We start from the raw sequence: 17,068 nt of genomic DNA on the forward strand, positions 1-17,068 counted from the left end.
AGAGATGGCCCTCTAAAGAAAACTCAGGCACCACAACCTGTAGCTGGGCTTGTAAAAACGCCAGTTGTCACATTTCCCAGTAAATACCAAATGCATCCCATATTCATGCTTGTATAGAATATGCCTTCCATGCCTGCTTATTTATCACAGTCTTCCTGGAGGCCACTGCGTGGAGAGCAGGAGGTAAGTCCACCTCTCAGGGTCATCACTGTGCCCTGTTAGTGAGATGGTGGTGGGTCTCCCATCTGAAGTGCCCTGATGTTCTTTTAGCTGTAACTATCATGTGTTCCATCTGTTTTCTTGGTCCAGATGACTTCTTTGGAACTAGATATCCTTGACTGACTCATAGAGACCTTCCTTCTTCTGGGGTAAATTATTAATCCTCAAAACTAACTACAAACATTCTTGTTTTTTTGTTGTTGTTGTTCAGTCACTAAGTCGTGTCCAACTATTTGTGACCCCATGATTTTAATTTAGCCACCCCTTTTTCCTGGAGGGAAGGCCTCCAAATTCCTTCAGATCAGACACCCCACCAGCCCCCTCTGGCTTTTCAGGGAAGGCTGGAGAGACTAACGATAACGGGGAGCAGCCTTCTAACTACATTTATTCTCCTTGACCCCTGACACCAATTCTCATCCAGTTGGGAATAGAAAAACGAAGGGTTCCTCAAGGGTGAACACATTGTTTAGGTTTTCCATCCCCAGTGTTCAGCTGATCCATCCCCCTTCTCCCTCTGGCCACTTTTACCCCATCCTCAGACAATGACAGCACCACTGCTCCTTTGCAAACTTGCAGTCTTCAACCTAACATGTGCCCTCTCACCTGTGCCAGCCTGCTTCCATCAGGACCTCTCAACCCCATTTGAGAGGGACAGTACAGACTTTCTGGGATACTAAGTCCACACACACACAAAAGGCTTATGTCTTAACTGAGACTAAAGAACAGCCTAGAGCTACAGCTCTGAATGTTTCTTGATCACTGACATAAACCCTCTTGAGTGTGCACCCCCACCATGTGTGTCTATCTGCTTACACATCACATGAATGTACTAATCTGAACTTTATAACACACATACACAAATACAGTTCTCAATAAATAAGGCTAAATTAAAATCAATAGGTTTTTATTTAGATGATTACAGTTATTATTTATTGGGAAAATAAATAAAAATAGATATGCTACAGGTCTTTTTGGACATTCTCTACGATGTGTCTTAAAAACCTTCTTGGGGCAAGAACCTGCAACTTTGGGCACCACTGGCCTCCATCACAGCCCTGACAAGAAGTTCTTCCAGAACAGTGGGTAGCTATTGTCCCACTCCCTGACTGCGGTTGCCCAGCAACCTTTGGGACCATACAAAGCTCCTTTGATTCTACACTTGTTCACTGTCTTCTCACATCCACGTTCTACACCTTCACCACTTTTTTGCCCTTCCTTATGCCATGTGTTTGCACTCCTTCTCCGTGAAACCTTAGGACCTTGCTGGTGGCCCCAAATAGTTTTGAAACCTCCGGACCCTGCTGGTGGCCCCAAATAGTTTTGAAACGTTCAAAAATCCACTGATCTTACACAGGGTGGAAATAGGCGCTCGGTCATTGCTTGAACGTAGGAAGGTGGAACATGGCCGAGACTAGGTCCCAGAGTCTGGATCCGTGAGAGTCGGCCCTCTGGCCACAGGGCTAGCGCCCAGAGAAGGCACGTGACAGAAACCCTGATTCCCGGGTCCCACCACTAAGCAGCAGCTCCCGGGCGTCCTAGCTTGGATAAGGGCTAAGCATGCGTCCCACTGCCCCTAGAGGTCGCAGCGTGGTTGGGAAGGACTGGGATGCCTACCGGTGCGGGTCGCCCCGGCAGCGACCACAGAAGACTGGTATAAGCGTCTCACTAGCCACACGAGATAGCACCCAGCACCGACCCACCACGACCCGGAAGGCAGCCAGACCGGCGCGCGCGCGCGCGCAGACTCGTCGCTCCCGTGTTACGTCACATCCGGTCTAGGCCCGCCCCGACGGTGAGAGGTAAGGGCGCCGCCGTGGGGTAGGCGGGGCGGAAGCGTGGGGCGGAGGCGGAGGCGGTGCTTTGTCGGGCTCGGGGCGGAGCCCCGGCTGGCAGTGCTCGTGGGCGTCCGCCGGCCCGGCAGGCGCTGGCTCCCGCGCCGAGTTTCCGGGCCGCCGAGGCAGGTGAGAGCCTCAGGCCAGAAGGGCGGGCGGAAGGCGGCTCTGGCTCCGGCCAGTTTCCTCCCTTGCTTGCTGTGGCGGCCGGGCGCCGCGGAGAAGGCTCGCCGCCGGGCGTTCATGCAGCCGCGGGGACCGGGAGTGGCGTGAGGGATCCCGGGGCCGCCCGGGCGTATCGTCGGCCTGCCGGCTGCAGGGCGCCCCTCCTCCTCTCCCTCCCCAATTTCTGCCCGAGCTCTGATCTGCCCTGTCCGACTACTTCCGGACTCCCAGGTAGGGAGGAGCCCCGGGTCAACACTGCCAACTGCACCGACACCGAACACTCGGCCAGTGTGGGAAAACCTGCTGACCCGGGGTTCCCTCCCTCGTCTTGGGGCGTATCTGCCCAAACTCTCCTGGCACCTCAAGAAGAAATGGTGGGATCTGGGCCAGATCCCCCACACAGTGACTCAAAGCCACCAGTGGTACTGGAACGACGGGGTGCATGGCCATTCACCTCCTCTGCCTTCTGAACTGGTTCACACCAGACCGGTGGCTTCAGTCCCAGGTGCCTTCGTTTCTTCCCTGTGAGTCCCCTCCACTGTACTTCTCCTGCTCCCTCTGGTTTTCCTGCCTCCCTCTTCAGCGGTGGGACCCAAGGCTGAATCAAGGCCTCCAGGGTAAGTAACCCAAATGCCAAGCCAGGAGAGGCTATGGCATCCCAGGGTGGTAGAGGATGACTTTCCCAGGGATGAGCCTTCTGCTGAACCAGCCCTCCACCACCTACTTCCACTGCTCTCCAGTCTCAAATGAGACTATCCCCGATAGGATCTAGAGACACAGGGGCCTCTTCCAAGACTCGGACAATGCCAGGCATGAGTCAGTCAACAGTAAGGATGAAGAATTACTGTGTCCTCATCTTGGTTGCCCCAGTTCCTGCAGGAGAGTAGGGTGTGGGCTGCCCAAATTGACAAGTGGAAAGAGGCAAACGTCCTTCTTTCCCCTTGAGGCAGCCCATCCCTCTAGAAACACTCCTCAAGGGTAGTTCTAGGCTCTGGTAGGGGTCCACGTGGGCATGAGAGGAGTCCCTGAACTCTGAGCAGAGCCTCTCAGATGGCACAGTGGCTCTAGGAGCTCCAATTTTGGGCCTGCCAGGGGAGTGAGAGCTCTGACAGAAAGGGGAGAAACCTCTCAGTAGACACGTGGGCCTATCTGATCCCTTTCTGCTGCCCCTTCTGGCAACTTCCCTGGGGAGAGGGGGACCTGCTTCCTCCCAGAACCTACATCTTGCCCCTGTCAGCAGGTAGGTAGGCCAGATGGCCACACACAGCACCACCATTCACATAGCAGTGGTGAACACCAGCACATGGGGCCTTTGGCCCCGGGGTCACCCGCTGCCCACACCACTTTGCCGGCTGCTCTCTGCTGGTCAGATGACACTCAGATGCCGTGAGCTGGCTTGCTGTCATCGGGCCTGCTTCCTGGGCATCCCTGGGCTGTCCTGCAGAGATTTCCTCCTGGTTGTGGTACTGCCGCAACTGTGCCTCAAAGCAAGTGCGGCACAGGCTAGTGGTGACAAGATTGGGGCTGTCTGTCCCTGGTGGCTGATCATGGCTGATCCCCTGTTGTCAGGCCATCTCTGAATTGTGGAAATCAGCCCCAATCAGCAGGCTGAAGGCAAAGTCATACCTGTCGCTGGCCCTTCTGGGGAAGTTTGAGGCAGTTGTGACTGGGGAAGGGATACCCAAATGGCACTCAAGGGCCAGCACTAGGCATTCCCTTTCCATCCCCAGGCTTGCAAAAAGGGACCCTGCTGAGTCTCCCACCAGTGGGCTTCTCGGTCATGCTCCTGGGCTCACAGCTGCTCACCCTCAACAGCCACCACCATGTCCCTTCTCTTCTCAGAAAGAGCTCTACCATCAAGAAAGGCAGCCCAGCACCAGACCTCGCCCATGGACCCTTCTCAGGACCACCAAACAGCACCAGCAAGGCTGGTCTCCTAAGCCACAGAGGAGCCATGGTGTTTAGGAGTGGTGAAGGCCACTCCCTGCAGTGGCCTGGCCCAGAAGGGGGCACTGGTTGCACGGGCCCCCAAAGCATGCTCAGAGCCACCCTGCTGCTTGTCAGCCTGCTGTGGGGGGCCCGGGGAACAGCCAGTGCCAGTCTCAGCCCAGCTCTGGGCCATCCCATGCCTCTGACCAGGGGCCGCTACCTGAGCATTGGAGATGGCTCTGTGATGGAGTTTGAGTTCCCAGAAGAGAGCGAGGGCATCATTGTGATCACAAGCCAGTACCCAGGCCAGGGCAATGGGACGGGACCCAGCCCCATGCTGAGGGTCACCTCCCTGGACCCAGAGGTGCTGACCATCAAGAATGTGAGTTCTATAGCCTTGGGCAGCGGCGGCAGCTTCGTGGTAAGCATCCGCTCGGGCCTGCCTGGGATAGCCCCACTCCACATCCAGCTCACGGACCCCCGTGAGGCCCCGCCCAGGCTGATCGAGGAACGGAGAGATTTCTGCATCAAGGTCTCACCAGCTGAAGATACCCCCATCACCCTCGGCACTGACCTAGTCCACTTCTCAGAGAACCCAATCCTCTACTTGCTCCTGCCTCTTATCTTCGTCAATAAGTGTTCATTTGGGTGCAAAGTGGAGCTCGAGGTGCTGAAGGGGCTCTTGCAGAACCCCCAGCCCATGCTGCTCGGCCTTCTGGGCCAGTTTCTAGTCATGCCCTTCTATGCTTTTCTGATGGCTAAGGTCTTCATGCTGCCCAAGGCCCTGGCTCTGGGCCTCATCATCACTTGCTCGTCGCCCGGCGGCGGGGGGAGCTACCTCTTCAGCCTCCTCCTTGGAGGGGACGTCACTCTGGCCATCTCTATGACTTTCATCTCAACGGTGGCTGCCACTGGCTTCCTGCCGCTGTCCTCAGCCATCTACAGTCGCCTGCTCAGCATCCATGAAACACTCCATGTGCCCGTTTCCAAGATCCTGGGGACCCTGCTGTTCATTGCCATCCCCATTGCAGCAGGCGTGGTAATCAAGTCCAAGCTCCCCAAGTTCTCGCAGCTGCTGCTACATGTCATCAAGCCCTTCAGCTTTGTGCTGCTCCTGGGTGGCCTCTTCCTGGCCTACCGCATGGGGGTCTTCATCCTGGCAGGCGTCAGGCTGCCCATCGTGTTGGTGGGCTTCACGGTGCCCCTGGTCGGCCTCCTGGTGGGCTACGGCCTGGCCACGTGCCTGAAGCTGCCAGTGGCACAGCGGCGGACTGTCAGCATCGAGGTTGGGGTGCAGAACAGCCTGCTGGCCTTGGCCATGCTGCAGCTGTCCCTCCGCCGCCTCCAGGCTGACTACGCCTCCCAGGCCCCTTTCCTTGTGGCACTTAGCGGCACCTCGGAGATGCTGGCCTTAGTAATTGGCCACTTTATCTATAGCAGCGTGTGCGCCGTTCCCTGAGGCCCCCTGGGTCAAGCTTTCACCAGGCACCCCTAGCCCCCAACCTCCACCAACTGTCCCCACCATTCTTGTGTACCAAAGGCCTTTAGTTCTCATGCACTATGCACTCAGAAAAAAAAAACCCAGGCTTATTTTTTTTACTCGTTTTTTATTCTCCAGCTTTCAGTGCCAAAGAGGCCATGCTGAATTCTGTAGACGGGCACTGCCCAGAAAATATATTTCAATAAAACAGAAGCAAGCTTGGGTCCCTTGCTGTCTTTGCCCTCTGAGGCCTGCGGGTCGGGGAAGGAAAGATGTGGTGTGGCTAGGTAGGCGTGGGCCAGGGTGGAGGGCTGGCTTGGGCGACAGAGTGACCTCTGGCCAGATTTAGCCCTCCTCGCCCCTGCATCACCTCAGAGCTGTGTATCTGTTCTAGAAGGAGCAGTGGGAAGGACAGAGGCCTGACTCCCCGGCCAGATCCCAAGCTCAGTTGCTTTTCCACAGGTGGACTAAAAAGGAGGCCGGCGGGTGGCGAAGCGGGCTCGGCAGAGCCGGGCCTTCTGCGGGCTCCTGAGAGGCAGGGGATGGAACGGGCATCAGCGTTGACCTGCTCTGCCCGCGGGCGGTGGCGCGCGAACTCCCGGCCCGCCGTCTCCCCGGGCCCAGCTCGTCCCTCCACCTTTTTCCCCTCTCCGCGGGCTTCCGGGTTCCGTCGCCCCGGGGTCCGCGGAGGACCGTCCAGGTTATGGGGGGAGGGGCCTGCGACGCCGCGGGGAGGGGCCGCGACGCCGGGCGCGCCCCTCGCGAGGCTTCCGGCGGCGGCGGGCGGTTCCGGCGCGCGCCCGGGGCGGCGGCGCGCGGCGGCGCGCGGCGGCGGGCCGTTGAGGTGCGCGCCGGCCCGAGTGGACGCCTCGGCGGCCGCCATGCAGCTGACGGTGAAGGCACTCCAGGGCCGCGAGTGCAGCCTTCAGGTAGCATCGCTGGGCTGGGTTGCGCGGTCAGCCCCGCCGGTGCGGGATCGAGCCGCGGGCGGGGACGGACCCGGCGGGCTGGCCACCTCGGGAGAGCCGCCCTCCGCGCGGGCCGCGGCCTCACCCCCCGCCCACCTTTCTCGGCCGGGACAGGTGTCGGAGGACGAGCTGGTGTCCACGCTGAAACATCTGGTCTCCGAGAAGCTGAACATCCCGGTCCGCCAGCAGCGGCTGCTGTTCAAGGGCAAGGCCCTGGCAGGTAACCAGGGAGAGGGGACTCCGGGGGAGACCCGCGGGAAGCCAGGGGACGGGGCGTCCAGCCCAGGCCCGGGCAGCAGTGTAGGTGGAGGGGGCTCTGGCTAGGTGACCCCCCACCCCCACCCCGGGAGGCCACCGCAGCGCTTCGCCTGGGCTCCCCGAGGCCTCGCAGCGCCGTGGGCAGTGCGACCGTGGGCCACAGCTCCATCAGTTTCTCTCTCTCTCTCTCTGACAGATGGGAAAAGACTCTCCGATTACAGCATCGGGCCGAATTCCAAGCTCAACCTAGTGGTCAAACCTCTGGAGAAGGTGTTGCTGGAAGAAAGCACCGCGCGGAAAACGGCCGAGGCCCCGGCCCCACAGCCCGCCGCCTGGACGCTCATTTCCAGAGTTCTGGCCCAGCACTTCAGCGCCGCCGATGCCAGCAGAGTCCTGGATCAACTCCAGAGGGTGAGAAGCGTGGCCCAGGACCTCTGCGTCCTGCCCACCTGCCTCTGTCCCAGCGGGCCCCCCGCCCCAAGCCGCACCCCTGAATCCTTCTGGTTTTCTCTCTTCAGGATTATGAGCGGTCCCTGAGCCGCCTGACGCTGGATGACATTGAACGCTTGGCTGGCCGCTTCCTGCACCCCGAAGCGACTGAAGCTATGGAGAAGGGGTTCTCCAAGTAGGATTCTCGGAGTGTGGGGAGGAGCCTGGCCAGGCCACAAGCTGCATGTAGCATTAAATGTCTTCTTGTATTGCAACTTGACTCATAATACTGCCTGGCGGGTACCCGGGTACCTGTATCTGGCTCATGTTAGGTGCCAGGCCCCACTCATTGGCTCCCACATGTTGCACAAAAGGTGAGACAGCCGAGGCTCCTAGCGGGCAAGGCAAGGAGCCAGATTCTGAGTCCAGCTAGCTTCCAGAAGTGCTTCAGGGTGAGAGGGAGAAAAGGGTCGTTCAAATGGGTTCTGAGGGGTGGCCATGGACATTCCAGGTTTAGCCCACTGAGGAGAAACCCTCAAGCAATACCTTTTCCAGGCCTGGAAGGGGAAGCAGCTAGCCCCTGATGCCCAATCCTGTCACCTCATCCTTGGCAGATCCAGCATTGGCAAGAGGTCAGGTGACGGCCAGCCTTGGGCCCCCTTAGAAGCTGCAACCAGTATGCACTCAAAGGGAAGGTGGGCTGGGGAGTCTAGGATGTCACCCGGCTCTGAGGAGTGACCCTAGGCAAGTCCCTGTGCCTCGTTGGTCCCCAGCATTCGACTCTGCCCAGTGAGGGCTGCTCTTGAGACTCTCTCAGTTTCCTTTAGCTCCAAAGCCTGGGTTCAGGAGTCTGTAGGCATCCTACCCCTGTGTCCCAGATACAAACTGAGACCAAATGCTGAGTGAAGGCCAAGCGTGGCCCAAAGACGGAATGTCCTGGCCCTTAGTGTCACAGCTTTTCTCTGGGCACCCCCTTCTGCTTGTCTCCTCCAGACACAAGTGGTCCATGACCTTTAGAGATGACAGGTGACAGTCTTGAGGTGACTCGAGCAGGCCCCTGTACCCTTTGCCCATCCTCTGCCACATGTGGACAGGGCCTCCCACTGTGTACACCACTCACTGAGAGGGAACCTGGGTGGGGGCAGAAGCTGGTGGGTGGGCCGTAGAGATCATCTAGGCACCTGCTCCTTGGAGGAGGGCATCTGGGCCACCCTCTGGCCTGAGCCTCATGGGGTAAGTGCTGGGTCCCCAGGTCGGGAGGACGGACAGTGGCTTGAGGGCCAAAGGCTTTGAAGAGCAGGTGGAAGTCCATGGTTCCACCCAGGAGCTGGGCATGCACTGCCGCAGGGCCCATGTGATAGACTTCCCTACGCTCTCATTTCTTTGCAGTCAGGAAATTTTATATTGACCTTTTCAGTCACACTAGAGGTGCATGTGAGACTTTAACCTGAAAGGAACTCTATTAGCTGAACTGCTTTTGGTTTCCCCATCATTGATTTAACCATTACAGGATATTGGTTTAAGCAATAAAGGAAAGGTATTGGTTTGCGAATTGGAATTGGTTTGTAAAAGTCCAGGGGTATTGGCAGCAGATAAACGATTTCCCCAAATACCCAGTTTCTTCCTACCTCCCCTCTGCACTCTGCAGTGTCTGCTTCATCCCAGGCCTCTACCTCAGGATCAGAAGATGGCTGCCTGCAGCTTCCACCGAACCCCTCGGTCACAGCCAGCATGGAGCACCTTCCCGTCCTCTAGCATAGCTTCCTCCTCAGCTGCCCCAACAAATAAACGTTGTCCCTTTTGGATGCTCAGAACTGGGTGCCTCCATCATTTTGTCAGGGGCTTGGGTGGGCTGTGGAAGGGAGAGGGCAACTCTCAGGAAGGCCGGGTCCTCAGGGAGGGCTGATGTAGTCTTGTCAACAGACACAAGAGACAGCTGGTGAGTCTTATGTGCCTCCTGACTGGGCAGTGATGACCCTGTAGTGGCTAGGAGCCATCTGCTGGGTGCAGGAAGTCATTGAGGAACTCAGGCTGCCCATGGAGACAGGAGTGGTGTCTCCTGGGTGTATAGCAGGTGCCTTGATGACAGGACCAACGGGCCGATTCCGCAGCCCTGTGCAGCTTTCCACGACATTCTGGAGGGCCTGCGGACACAATGTCCCAGACACTGCAAGGATGCATGAAATTACTTCCCAGAGAGCATGACTGAAGAAAGGGGAGAGCACTGGACCTGGGGGGGACTTCACCAACTGGAGAAACTACAGAGGCCAAGGCGCCTCCACAGATGCAAGGCCACAGGGAGAGCTTGGTGTCAGAGGCCAGGAAGGCCCCTCCAGCCAGGGTGCAGAGTGTATAGTGCTGCCAAGAAGCAAAAGAGAGGGCAGCCTCCTCTCAAGCTAACAAGAAGGTCATTGGCGATGTTTTAGGGCAAGAAGCTGCTGCATGGTGGAGAGGAGGAAAGGTCTTGCCAGTGACTGGAGACCCCCGGTTCCAGAAGCTTGTCTGGGCAGGAGTGTGTAGCTACAGGGGTGGAGGGGGGAGACAGGGAAGAGGTGCTGGGATGAGAGATGGGAGGCCCAGGTGGGAAGGGGCCACGGAGGCTCTGGTCTAGGCCTTGTGCTATCGCTAGAGGATAGAATGGCCACGGGCTGTGCCCTGCCTTTTTCCTTAGTTTCTGGGAGGGGGTGTGGCCCCATGTACCCTGCAGGCTCCAAATGCTGCAATATCTTTCCACAGGGGCTGGAATGTTTATGGCCAGCACTGTGCCCCTTGAGCCAAGTGTCTGCCCCAGAGGTGGGCACTGACCCCTCGCATTACCCCCCATCCCCTGGCCTGAAACCACTCTCTCCTCCTCATGGAGGGTCCTTGAAACAGCCCCACTAGGAGATGGCAGGGCGAGTGAAACGCCCAGCTGAAGTGGCCACAGACAGCAACGGTCCAGCACCTGGAATAAGATGCCTGTGGTGCCACTTGCCATGGGCACACTGACAGAGGGGCAGGCTCAGAGGAAAGCAGTGTTTCCTTTGGGGTGGAGCTCACTGAGCTGGAAAACGCCCAGGCAAAGATCAGCTGTGTGCACAATTTGCTGGCACATTGCTTTCCACACAGGCCTGGAAAAAAGCCAGCCTTGCCAAGTCCAGTAGGTCTGACAAGTGCTGCTCAGGATGGGTCAGGCCCTGCCAGCAGGAGGTGCGAAGGCCATGGCAGCCTCTGTGCCCTGGGCCTTGGAAAGCCTGCTCACTCCTGTCCCCCTGTCCCCTTCCAGGGCCGAGCCAGAGCGGCCTCCTGGAGCTACTGGGGACCTGCCCCGGGCCACCTCTTCTGCCTGCCCTCTCCAACTTTTCCTTCTACTTCCCCTAGCTCTGGGCTTCCCTGATAGTTCAATTGGTAAAGGATCCGCCTGCAATGCAGGAGACCCCGGTTAAGTTCTTAGATCGGGAAGATCTGCTGGAGAAGGGACAGGCTACACACTCCAGTATTCTTGGGCTTCCCTGGTGGCTCAGCTGGGAAAGAATGTGCCCAAGGTGAAAGGCAACACCACTGGGTCAGGCTTTTGATGACAGGAAGTGGGAGGCCACCTTCGCCTCTCCTAACTCTCCCTTGTCCACGTGCCATCAGGCAGCAATGCTTTTGGAAGAGTCCAGGACACTGGCCTCATAGCAAGTCCCAGGATCTGGATTTGCCTCCCTCCTTGCTGGTTAGATTCAGCTTAGGCCTTCTGAGGAGAGCGGCCACCCAGGGCAGGCTGTGTCCCTCCCCACGCAGTGTGAGGGAGGCTCAGTGTGATCATTCAGTCTCTCCCTGGTAAAGCTGCCTTCTCCCTTCCTAACACACAAGTTATCTGGGTGATACCTTGAGATCCAGGGACTTTCTCTTTCCCAACAACCTTCATCTCATGGTCTTACCACCCAAGGATGCTCCCCATTTGGATCAGTTCAACTGGATGAATTGCACTGGTGGCTGCAAAATGTTGATTTTCTTGTGCTTTCTTGCTTTCTACAATTATTAATTGGCATTTCTCTACAAAGAGCTTTCCCTTGTCCCTGCTGTCTTTTCTTAGTTGTGATGGTGGACACTTTTTTTATTCAACAACTTAGAATCTAAGTTGTCTAAGTGTCATTTTGGGGACAGTTTTTACTGCATTGTAGCATGCATACAGTAATGGGCATAAATCATCAACATACAGCTCAACAGAATTTCAAAGTGAGTACACCCATGTGTGCATCCCCTCCAGATTGAAATATATACATAATGTCTGCCTATATATTACCTTCCCTGGTGCCTCCTCTCCAAAAGGTTTAATAATCTTTTGGGTGCTGAAATTGTTCTAGCTTTGGTTCTTTCCAGTTGGCTCCCACGTCTCTTTAACATGCCCCATCCTTTTCCTTTTCAAACATATCTTTCCTTTCTGACACTACAAGGTGCTCCAGGCTCCTCTTGTATTTTTCCCTGACCCATACCTAGAATCTTCCATTTCTCCAAGGAGCTCTGGTTCCTTTTAGTGGAGACTGGTGTTGAGAACCAAGTTCTGGGTACAGGGAACATTCTTTGCTACTGGAGTGTCATTGCTTCTAGACTTTCACTGGACAAAACTAGGCAATCTATTTTTTTTTTTTTTAATAATTGGAGAAGCTCTATACAGTCAACAAAAACAAGACTGAGACCTGACTGTGGCTCAGATCATGAACTCCTTATTGCCAAATTCAGACTGAAATTGAAGAAAGTAGGGAAAACCACTAGACCATTCAGGTATGACCTAAATCAAATCCCTTATGATTATACAGTGGAAGTGAGAAATAGATATAAGGGACTAGATCTGATAGACAGAGTGCCTGATGAACTATGGAATAAGGTTCGTGACATTGTACAGGAGACAGGGATCAAGACCATCCTCATGGAAAAGAAATGCAAAAAAAGCAAAATGGCTGTCTGGGGAGGCCTTACAAATAGCTGTGAAAAGAAGAGAAGGGAAAAGCAAAGGAGAAAAGGAAAGATATAAGCATCTGAATGCAGAGTTCCAAAGAATAGCAGGAAGAGATAAGAAAGCCTTCTTCAGTGATCAATGCAAAGAAATAGAGGAAAACAACAGAATGGGAAAGACTAGAGATCTCTTCAAGAAAATTAGACATACCAAGGGAACATTTCATGAAAAGATGGGCTCGATAAAGGACAGAAATGGTATGGACCTAACAGAAGCAGAAGATATTAAGAAGAGGTGACAAGAATACACAGAAGAACTGTACAAAAAAGATCTTCACAACCCAGATAATCATGATGGTGTGATCACTCACCTAGAGCCAGATATCCTGGAATGTGAAGTCCAGTGGGCCTTAGAAAGCATCACTACGAACAAAGCTAGTGGAGGTGATGGAATTCCAGTTGAGCTATTTCAAATCCTGAAAGATGATGCTGTGAAAGTGCTGCACTCAATATGCCAGCAAATTTGGAAAACTCATCAGTGGCCACAGGACTGGAAAAGGTCGGTTTTCATTCCAATCCCAAAGAAAGGCAATGCTAAAGAATGCTCAAACTACCGCACAATTGCACTCATCTCACACGCTAGTAAAGTAATGCTCAAAATTCTCCAAGCCAGGCTTCAGCAATATGTGAACCGTGAACTTCCAGATGTTCAAGCTGGTTTTAGAAAAGGCAGAGGAATCAGAGAGCAAATTGCCAACATCCGCTGGATCATCAAAAAAGCAAGAGAGTTCCAGAAAAACATCTATTTCTGCTTTATTGACTATGCCAAAGCCTTTGACTGTGTGGATCACAATAAACTGTGGAAAATTCTGAAAGAGATGGGAATACCAGATCACCTGATCTGCCTCTTGAGAAATCTGTATACAGGTCAGGAAGCAACAGTTAGAAATGGACATGGAACAACAGACTTGTTCCAAATAAAAAAAGGAGTATGTTAAGGCTGTATATTGTCACCCTGCTTATTTAACTTATATGCAGAGTACATCATGAGAAATGCTGGACTGGAAGAAACACAAGCTGGAATCAAGATTGCCGGGAGAAATATGAATAACCTCAGATATGCAGATGACACCACCCTTATGGCAGAACGTGAAGAGGAACTAAAAAGCCTCTTGATGAAAGTGAAAGTGGAGAGTGAAAAAGTTGGCTTAAAGCTCAACATTCAGAAAATGAAGATCATGGCATCCGGTCCCACCACTTCATGGGAAATAGATGGGGTAACAGTGGAAACAGTGTCAGACTTTATTTTTCTGGGCTCCAAAATCACTGCAGATGGTGACTGCAGCCATGAAATTAAAAGACGCTTACTCCTTGGAAGGAAAGTTATGACCAACCTAGATAGCCTATTCAAAAGCAGAGACATTACTTTGCCAACAAAGGTTTGTCTAGTCAAGGCTATGGTTTTTCCTGTGGTCATGTATGGATGTGAGAGTTGGACTGTGAAGAAGGCTGAGCGCCAAAGAATTGATGCTTTTGAACTGTGGTGTTGGAGAAGACTCTTGAGAGTCCCTTGGACTGCAAGGAGATCCAACCAGTCCATTCTGAAGGAGATCAGCCCTGGGATTTCTTTGGAAGGAGTGATGCTGAAGCTGAAACTCCAGTACTTTGTCCACCTCATGCGAAGAGTTGACTCATTGGAAAAGACTCTGATGCTGGGAGGGATTGGGGGCAGGAGGAGAAGGAGACAACAGAGGATGAGATAGCTGGATGGCATCACAGACTCGATGCACATGAGTTTGGGTGAACTCCGGGAGTTGGTGATGGCCAGGGAGGTCTGGCGTGCTGCGATTCATGGGGTCGCAAAGAGTCGGACACGACTGAGCATCTGAACTGAACTGAACTGAGGACTATTGTATGAATGAACCACAAGTGATTTCACCAACTCCATCCTGATGGACATATGTGTTTTGTCCAGTTGTTTTTTTCTTTTTTAAAATTTTGGGCTGTGCTGGGTCTTTGTTGCTCCATGTGGGCTTTCTCTAGTTGCAGTGCAAGGCTTTCTCATCACCGTGGCTTTTCTTGTTGTGGAGCATGGGTTCTAGGGTGTGTGGGCTTCAGTAGTTGTGGCACAGGGGCTCAGTAGTTGTGGAGGATGGGCTTAGTTGCCCCACAGCATGTGAAATCTTCTTATACCAGGCATTGAACCCATGTCCCCTGCATTGGCAGGTGGATTCTTAACCACTGGACCACCAGGGAACTCCAATGGACGTGGACACCAAGTCCATGTCCAATAGTTTTCTATTACTATTTATATTACGCTAAGTAACAAAGGATGAGGTGGTTGGATAGCATCACCAACCCAACGGACATGAATTTGAGTAAACTCTGAGAGTTGGTGATGGACAGGGAGGCCTGGCATGCTGCAGTCCATGGGGTTGCAAAGAGTTGGACACGACTGAGCAACTGAACTGAACTGAAGTAATTTTGTGTACATGTTGTTTCATATCTGTGAATTAACTGGTACATGTGGCATTCCTAGGCCCAAGACACTGTCTGAGTTTTTGAGGGGATGAGGAGGGAGCGACAGAGGATAAGATGGTTGGATGACATCACCTACTCAATGGACATGAGTTTGAGCAAACTCCAGGAGATGGTGAAGGACATCTGGCGTGCTGCAGTCCATGGGGTCGCAGAGTCAGACACGACTGAGCATACAGAATGTTGTTTCATCCAACAAGAAACAAACCACCTAGTGCATACACTACACAGAAAAGTATCAGAGACAATACAATGACAGTATAGAAGTGAACAAACTTACAATTTCAGATTATTAGAAATGCAGCAACCTGAAATGGGCAAATGTGATGAAGGGCGCCTGGGGGTAGTATGTTAGATTGGTGATCCCAAAGGCCTCTGGGAGTTGACACCGGAGACTAGATCTTAATGACAAGAAGGAGTCAGCAACGGAAAGTCTGGATACAGTCTTCCAAAAAGAAAAAGTAAGTGCAAAGGGATGGGGGCAGGCCACCCTTGGTCAGGAGCAGAGAGAAGTCCCTAGAGGCTCCACAGAGTAGGGAAGCAAGCAGGTGGAGGAACCCTGAGCCGGGTCACACAGGACTTTTAGAAGCTACAGGAAGGAGTTTGTCTTTGGTTTCAAAGACAACAGGAAACTGTTGTAGTACTTTAAGCAGAGACATGATATGATGTGATATATATTAAAAATTAAGAACTGATTCTACTGTGGAGAACAGGATGTAGAGGAGCAAGCATAGAAGAAAACTAGTCAGAAAGCTGTTCAAGGGGCTCCCCTGGTGAAGAAAAAAAAAGTGAAAGTAGTAGTCACTCCGTCGTGTCCCACTCCAGGCTCCTCTGTCCATGGAATTCTCCAGGCAAGAATACTGAAGTGGGTAGACATTCCCTTCTCCAAGGGATCTTCCCCACCAAGGGATCGAACCCAGGTCTCCTGCACTGCAGGCAGATTCTTTACCATCTGAGCCACCAGGGAAGCCCCAGTGGTAGAGAATCCGCCTGCCAGTGCAGGAGACTTGGAAGCTCTGATCCAGGAAGATCCCACATGCCTGGGAACAACTAAGCCAGGCACAACTACTGAGACTGTGCTCTAGAGCCCACACGCCCTAGAGCCCGAGCTCTGCCAACAAGAGAAGCCACTGCAATGAGCCTGCTTGCTGCAACTAGAGAAAAGCCCTCACAGCAAGGAAGATCCAGCACAGCCAAAAACAATTAAACTATATGCGAAAAAATAAAGCTTTTCAAGTTCAGGGAGATAGGGTGGCCACCGGTGGAGACTAGCAATGAAGGGGGAGAGGGTAGGCTGATTCAGGATGGATTTTGAGGGGTGATCCAACAGGCTTTGATAACCTACTTCACCTTTATGCCCTTCCTTATGATTACAAAGGAGGAAAACAAGAAACTAACAGGCCTATCACCATCAGAAATTTCATGTCACTTTAAAAACTTATTTTTGATTAAAAATGCCGTACAAGGTTACTGTCAAAAACTTGCAGAACAGAAAAGGGAAGTTAAAATCGAGTCATAAAGTTTAAGTGAAGTAAGCCAGAAAGAAAAACACCAATACAGTATACTAATGCATATATATGGAATTTAGAAAGATGGTAACAATAACCCTGTGTACGAGACAGCAAAAGAGACACCGATGTATAGATCAGTCTTATGGACTCTGTGGGAGAGGGAGAGGGAGAGGGTGGGGAGATTTGGGAGAATAGCATTGAAACATGTATAATATCATGTATGAAACGAGTCGCCAGTCCAGGTTCGATGCACGGTACTGGATGCTTGGGGCTGGTGCACTGGGAAGACCCAGAGGGAGGGTAGGGGAGGGAGGAGGGAGGAGGGTTCAGGATGGGGAACGCGGGTATACCTGTGGCGGATTCAATTCGATATTTGGCAAAACTAATACAATATTGTAAAGTTTAAAAATAAAATAAAATTTAAAAAAAATAAAAAAATAAAAATATGGTTGAAAAAAAATAATAAAAAAAATAATAATAAAGTTTGCGAACGGCCCGAGCTGTGGGAAAGAAAGAGTTAGTCCCTCAGTCGTGCCCGACTCTGTGGTTTAGTCACTAAGTCGTGTCTGACTCTTGCGACCCCACGGACTGTAGCCCCCCAGGCTCCTCTGTCCATGGGGTTCTCCAAGCAGAAATACTGGAGTGGGTTACCATTTCCTCCTCCAGGGGATCTTCCTGACCCAGGGATCAAACCCGGATCTCTTGCATGGCAGGCAGATTCTTTACCCACTGAGCTACAAGGGAAGCCCCGAACTGTGGAAGGGAGGCTCATTTCCCTGCGGCCAACGGAGACCCCATCGGCCGGCCGGCTCCACCGGA

General features: G+C 53.2%; 2 protein-coding genes across 7 annotated transcripts; both read left to right on the forward strand.

The window, feature by feature from the left end:
* The first annotated feature begins 2,081 nt into the window (after positions 1-2,081).
* Positions 2,082-5,847, forward strand: SLC10A3 (solute carrier family 10 member 3). 4 transcript variants are annotated; one of them, XM_086389413.1, is made up of 2 exons: positions 2,082-2,833; positions 3,947-5,847. In XM_086389413.1, the coding sequence occupies exons 1-2, from the start codon at positions 2,659-2,661 to the stop codon at positions 5,602-5,604; spliced, it is 1,833 nt and encodes a 610-aa protein (XP_086245539.1). In that variant the 5' UTR covers positions 2,082-2,658; the 3' UTR covers positions 5,605-5,847. The 4 variants fall into 4 exon arrangements, with proteins under 4 accessions (XP_086245539.1, XP_086245542.1, XP_086245541.1 ...); XM_086389416.1 differs by having other exon boundaries at positions 4,032-5,847; XM_086389415.1 differs by having other exon boundaries at positions 4,059-5,847.
* A 572-nt stretch (positions 5,848-6,419) lies between these two features.
* On the forward strand, positions 6,420-9,094 carry UBL4A (ubiquitin like 4A). 3 transcript variants are annotated; one of them, XM_086389444.1, is made up of 6 exons: positions 6,420-6,554; positions 6,708-6,813; positions 7,048-7,262; positions 7,370-7,476; positions 7,895-7,975; positions 8,929-9,094. In XM_086389444.1, the coding sequence occupies exons 1-6, from the start codon at positions 6,507-6,509 to the stop codon at positions 9,038-9,040; spliced, it is 669 nt and encodes a 222-aa protein (XP_086245570.1). In that variant the 5' UTR covers positions 6,420-6,506; the 3' UTR covers positions 9,041-9,094. The 3 variants fall into 3 exon arrangements, 2 of the variants coding, with proteins under 2 accessions (XP_086245570.1, XP_086245568.1); XR_015159748.1 differs by lacking the exon at positions 7,895-7,975 and having other exon boundaries at positions 7,370-7,654; XM_086389442.1 differs by lacking the exon at positions 7,895-7,975.
* The last annotated feature ends 7,974 nt before the right edge of the window (positions 9,095-17,068 follow it).

Source organism: Bos grunniens, chromosome X (genome assembly GCF_055505025.1).
Source record: "Bos grunniens cultivar Pamir isolate PY7600 chromosome X, Bosgru_T2T1.0, whole genome shotgun sequence".
Lineage (NCBI taxonomy): Eukaryota > Metazoa > Chordata > Mammalia > Artiodactyla > Bovidae > Bos > Bos grunniens.

Excerpts from the sequence above, each read along its gene's own strand:
- UBL4A (XM_086389444.1), top strand. The coding sequence starts at position 6,507 with ATGCAGCTGACGGTGAAGGCACTCCAGGGCCGCGAGTGCAGCCTTCAG. Across the intron at positions 6,814-7,047 it reads CAAGGGCAAGGCCCTGGCAG|ATGGGAAAAGACTCTCCGAT; the intron begins GTAACCAGGGAG and ends TCTCTCTGACAG. Across the intron at positions 7,263-7,369 it reads TCCTGGATCAACTCCAGAGG|GATTATGAGCGGTCCCTGAG; the intron begins GTGAGAAGCGTG and ends TTCTCTCTTCAG.
- SLC10A3 (XM_086389413.1), top strand. The coding sequence starts at position 2,659 with ATGGCCATTCACCTCCTCTGCCTTCTGAACTGGTTCACACCAGACCGG. Across the intron at positions 2,834-3,946 it reads GCTGAATCAAGGCCTCCAGG|GCTTGCAAAAAGGGACCCTG; the intron begins GTAAGTAACCCA and ends TTCCATCCCCAG.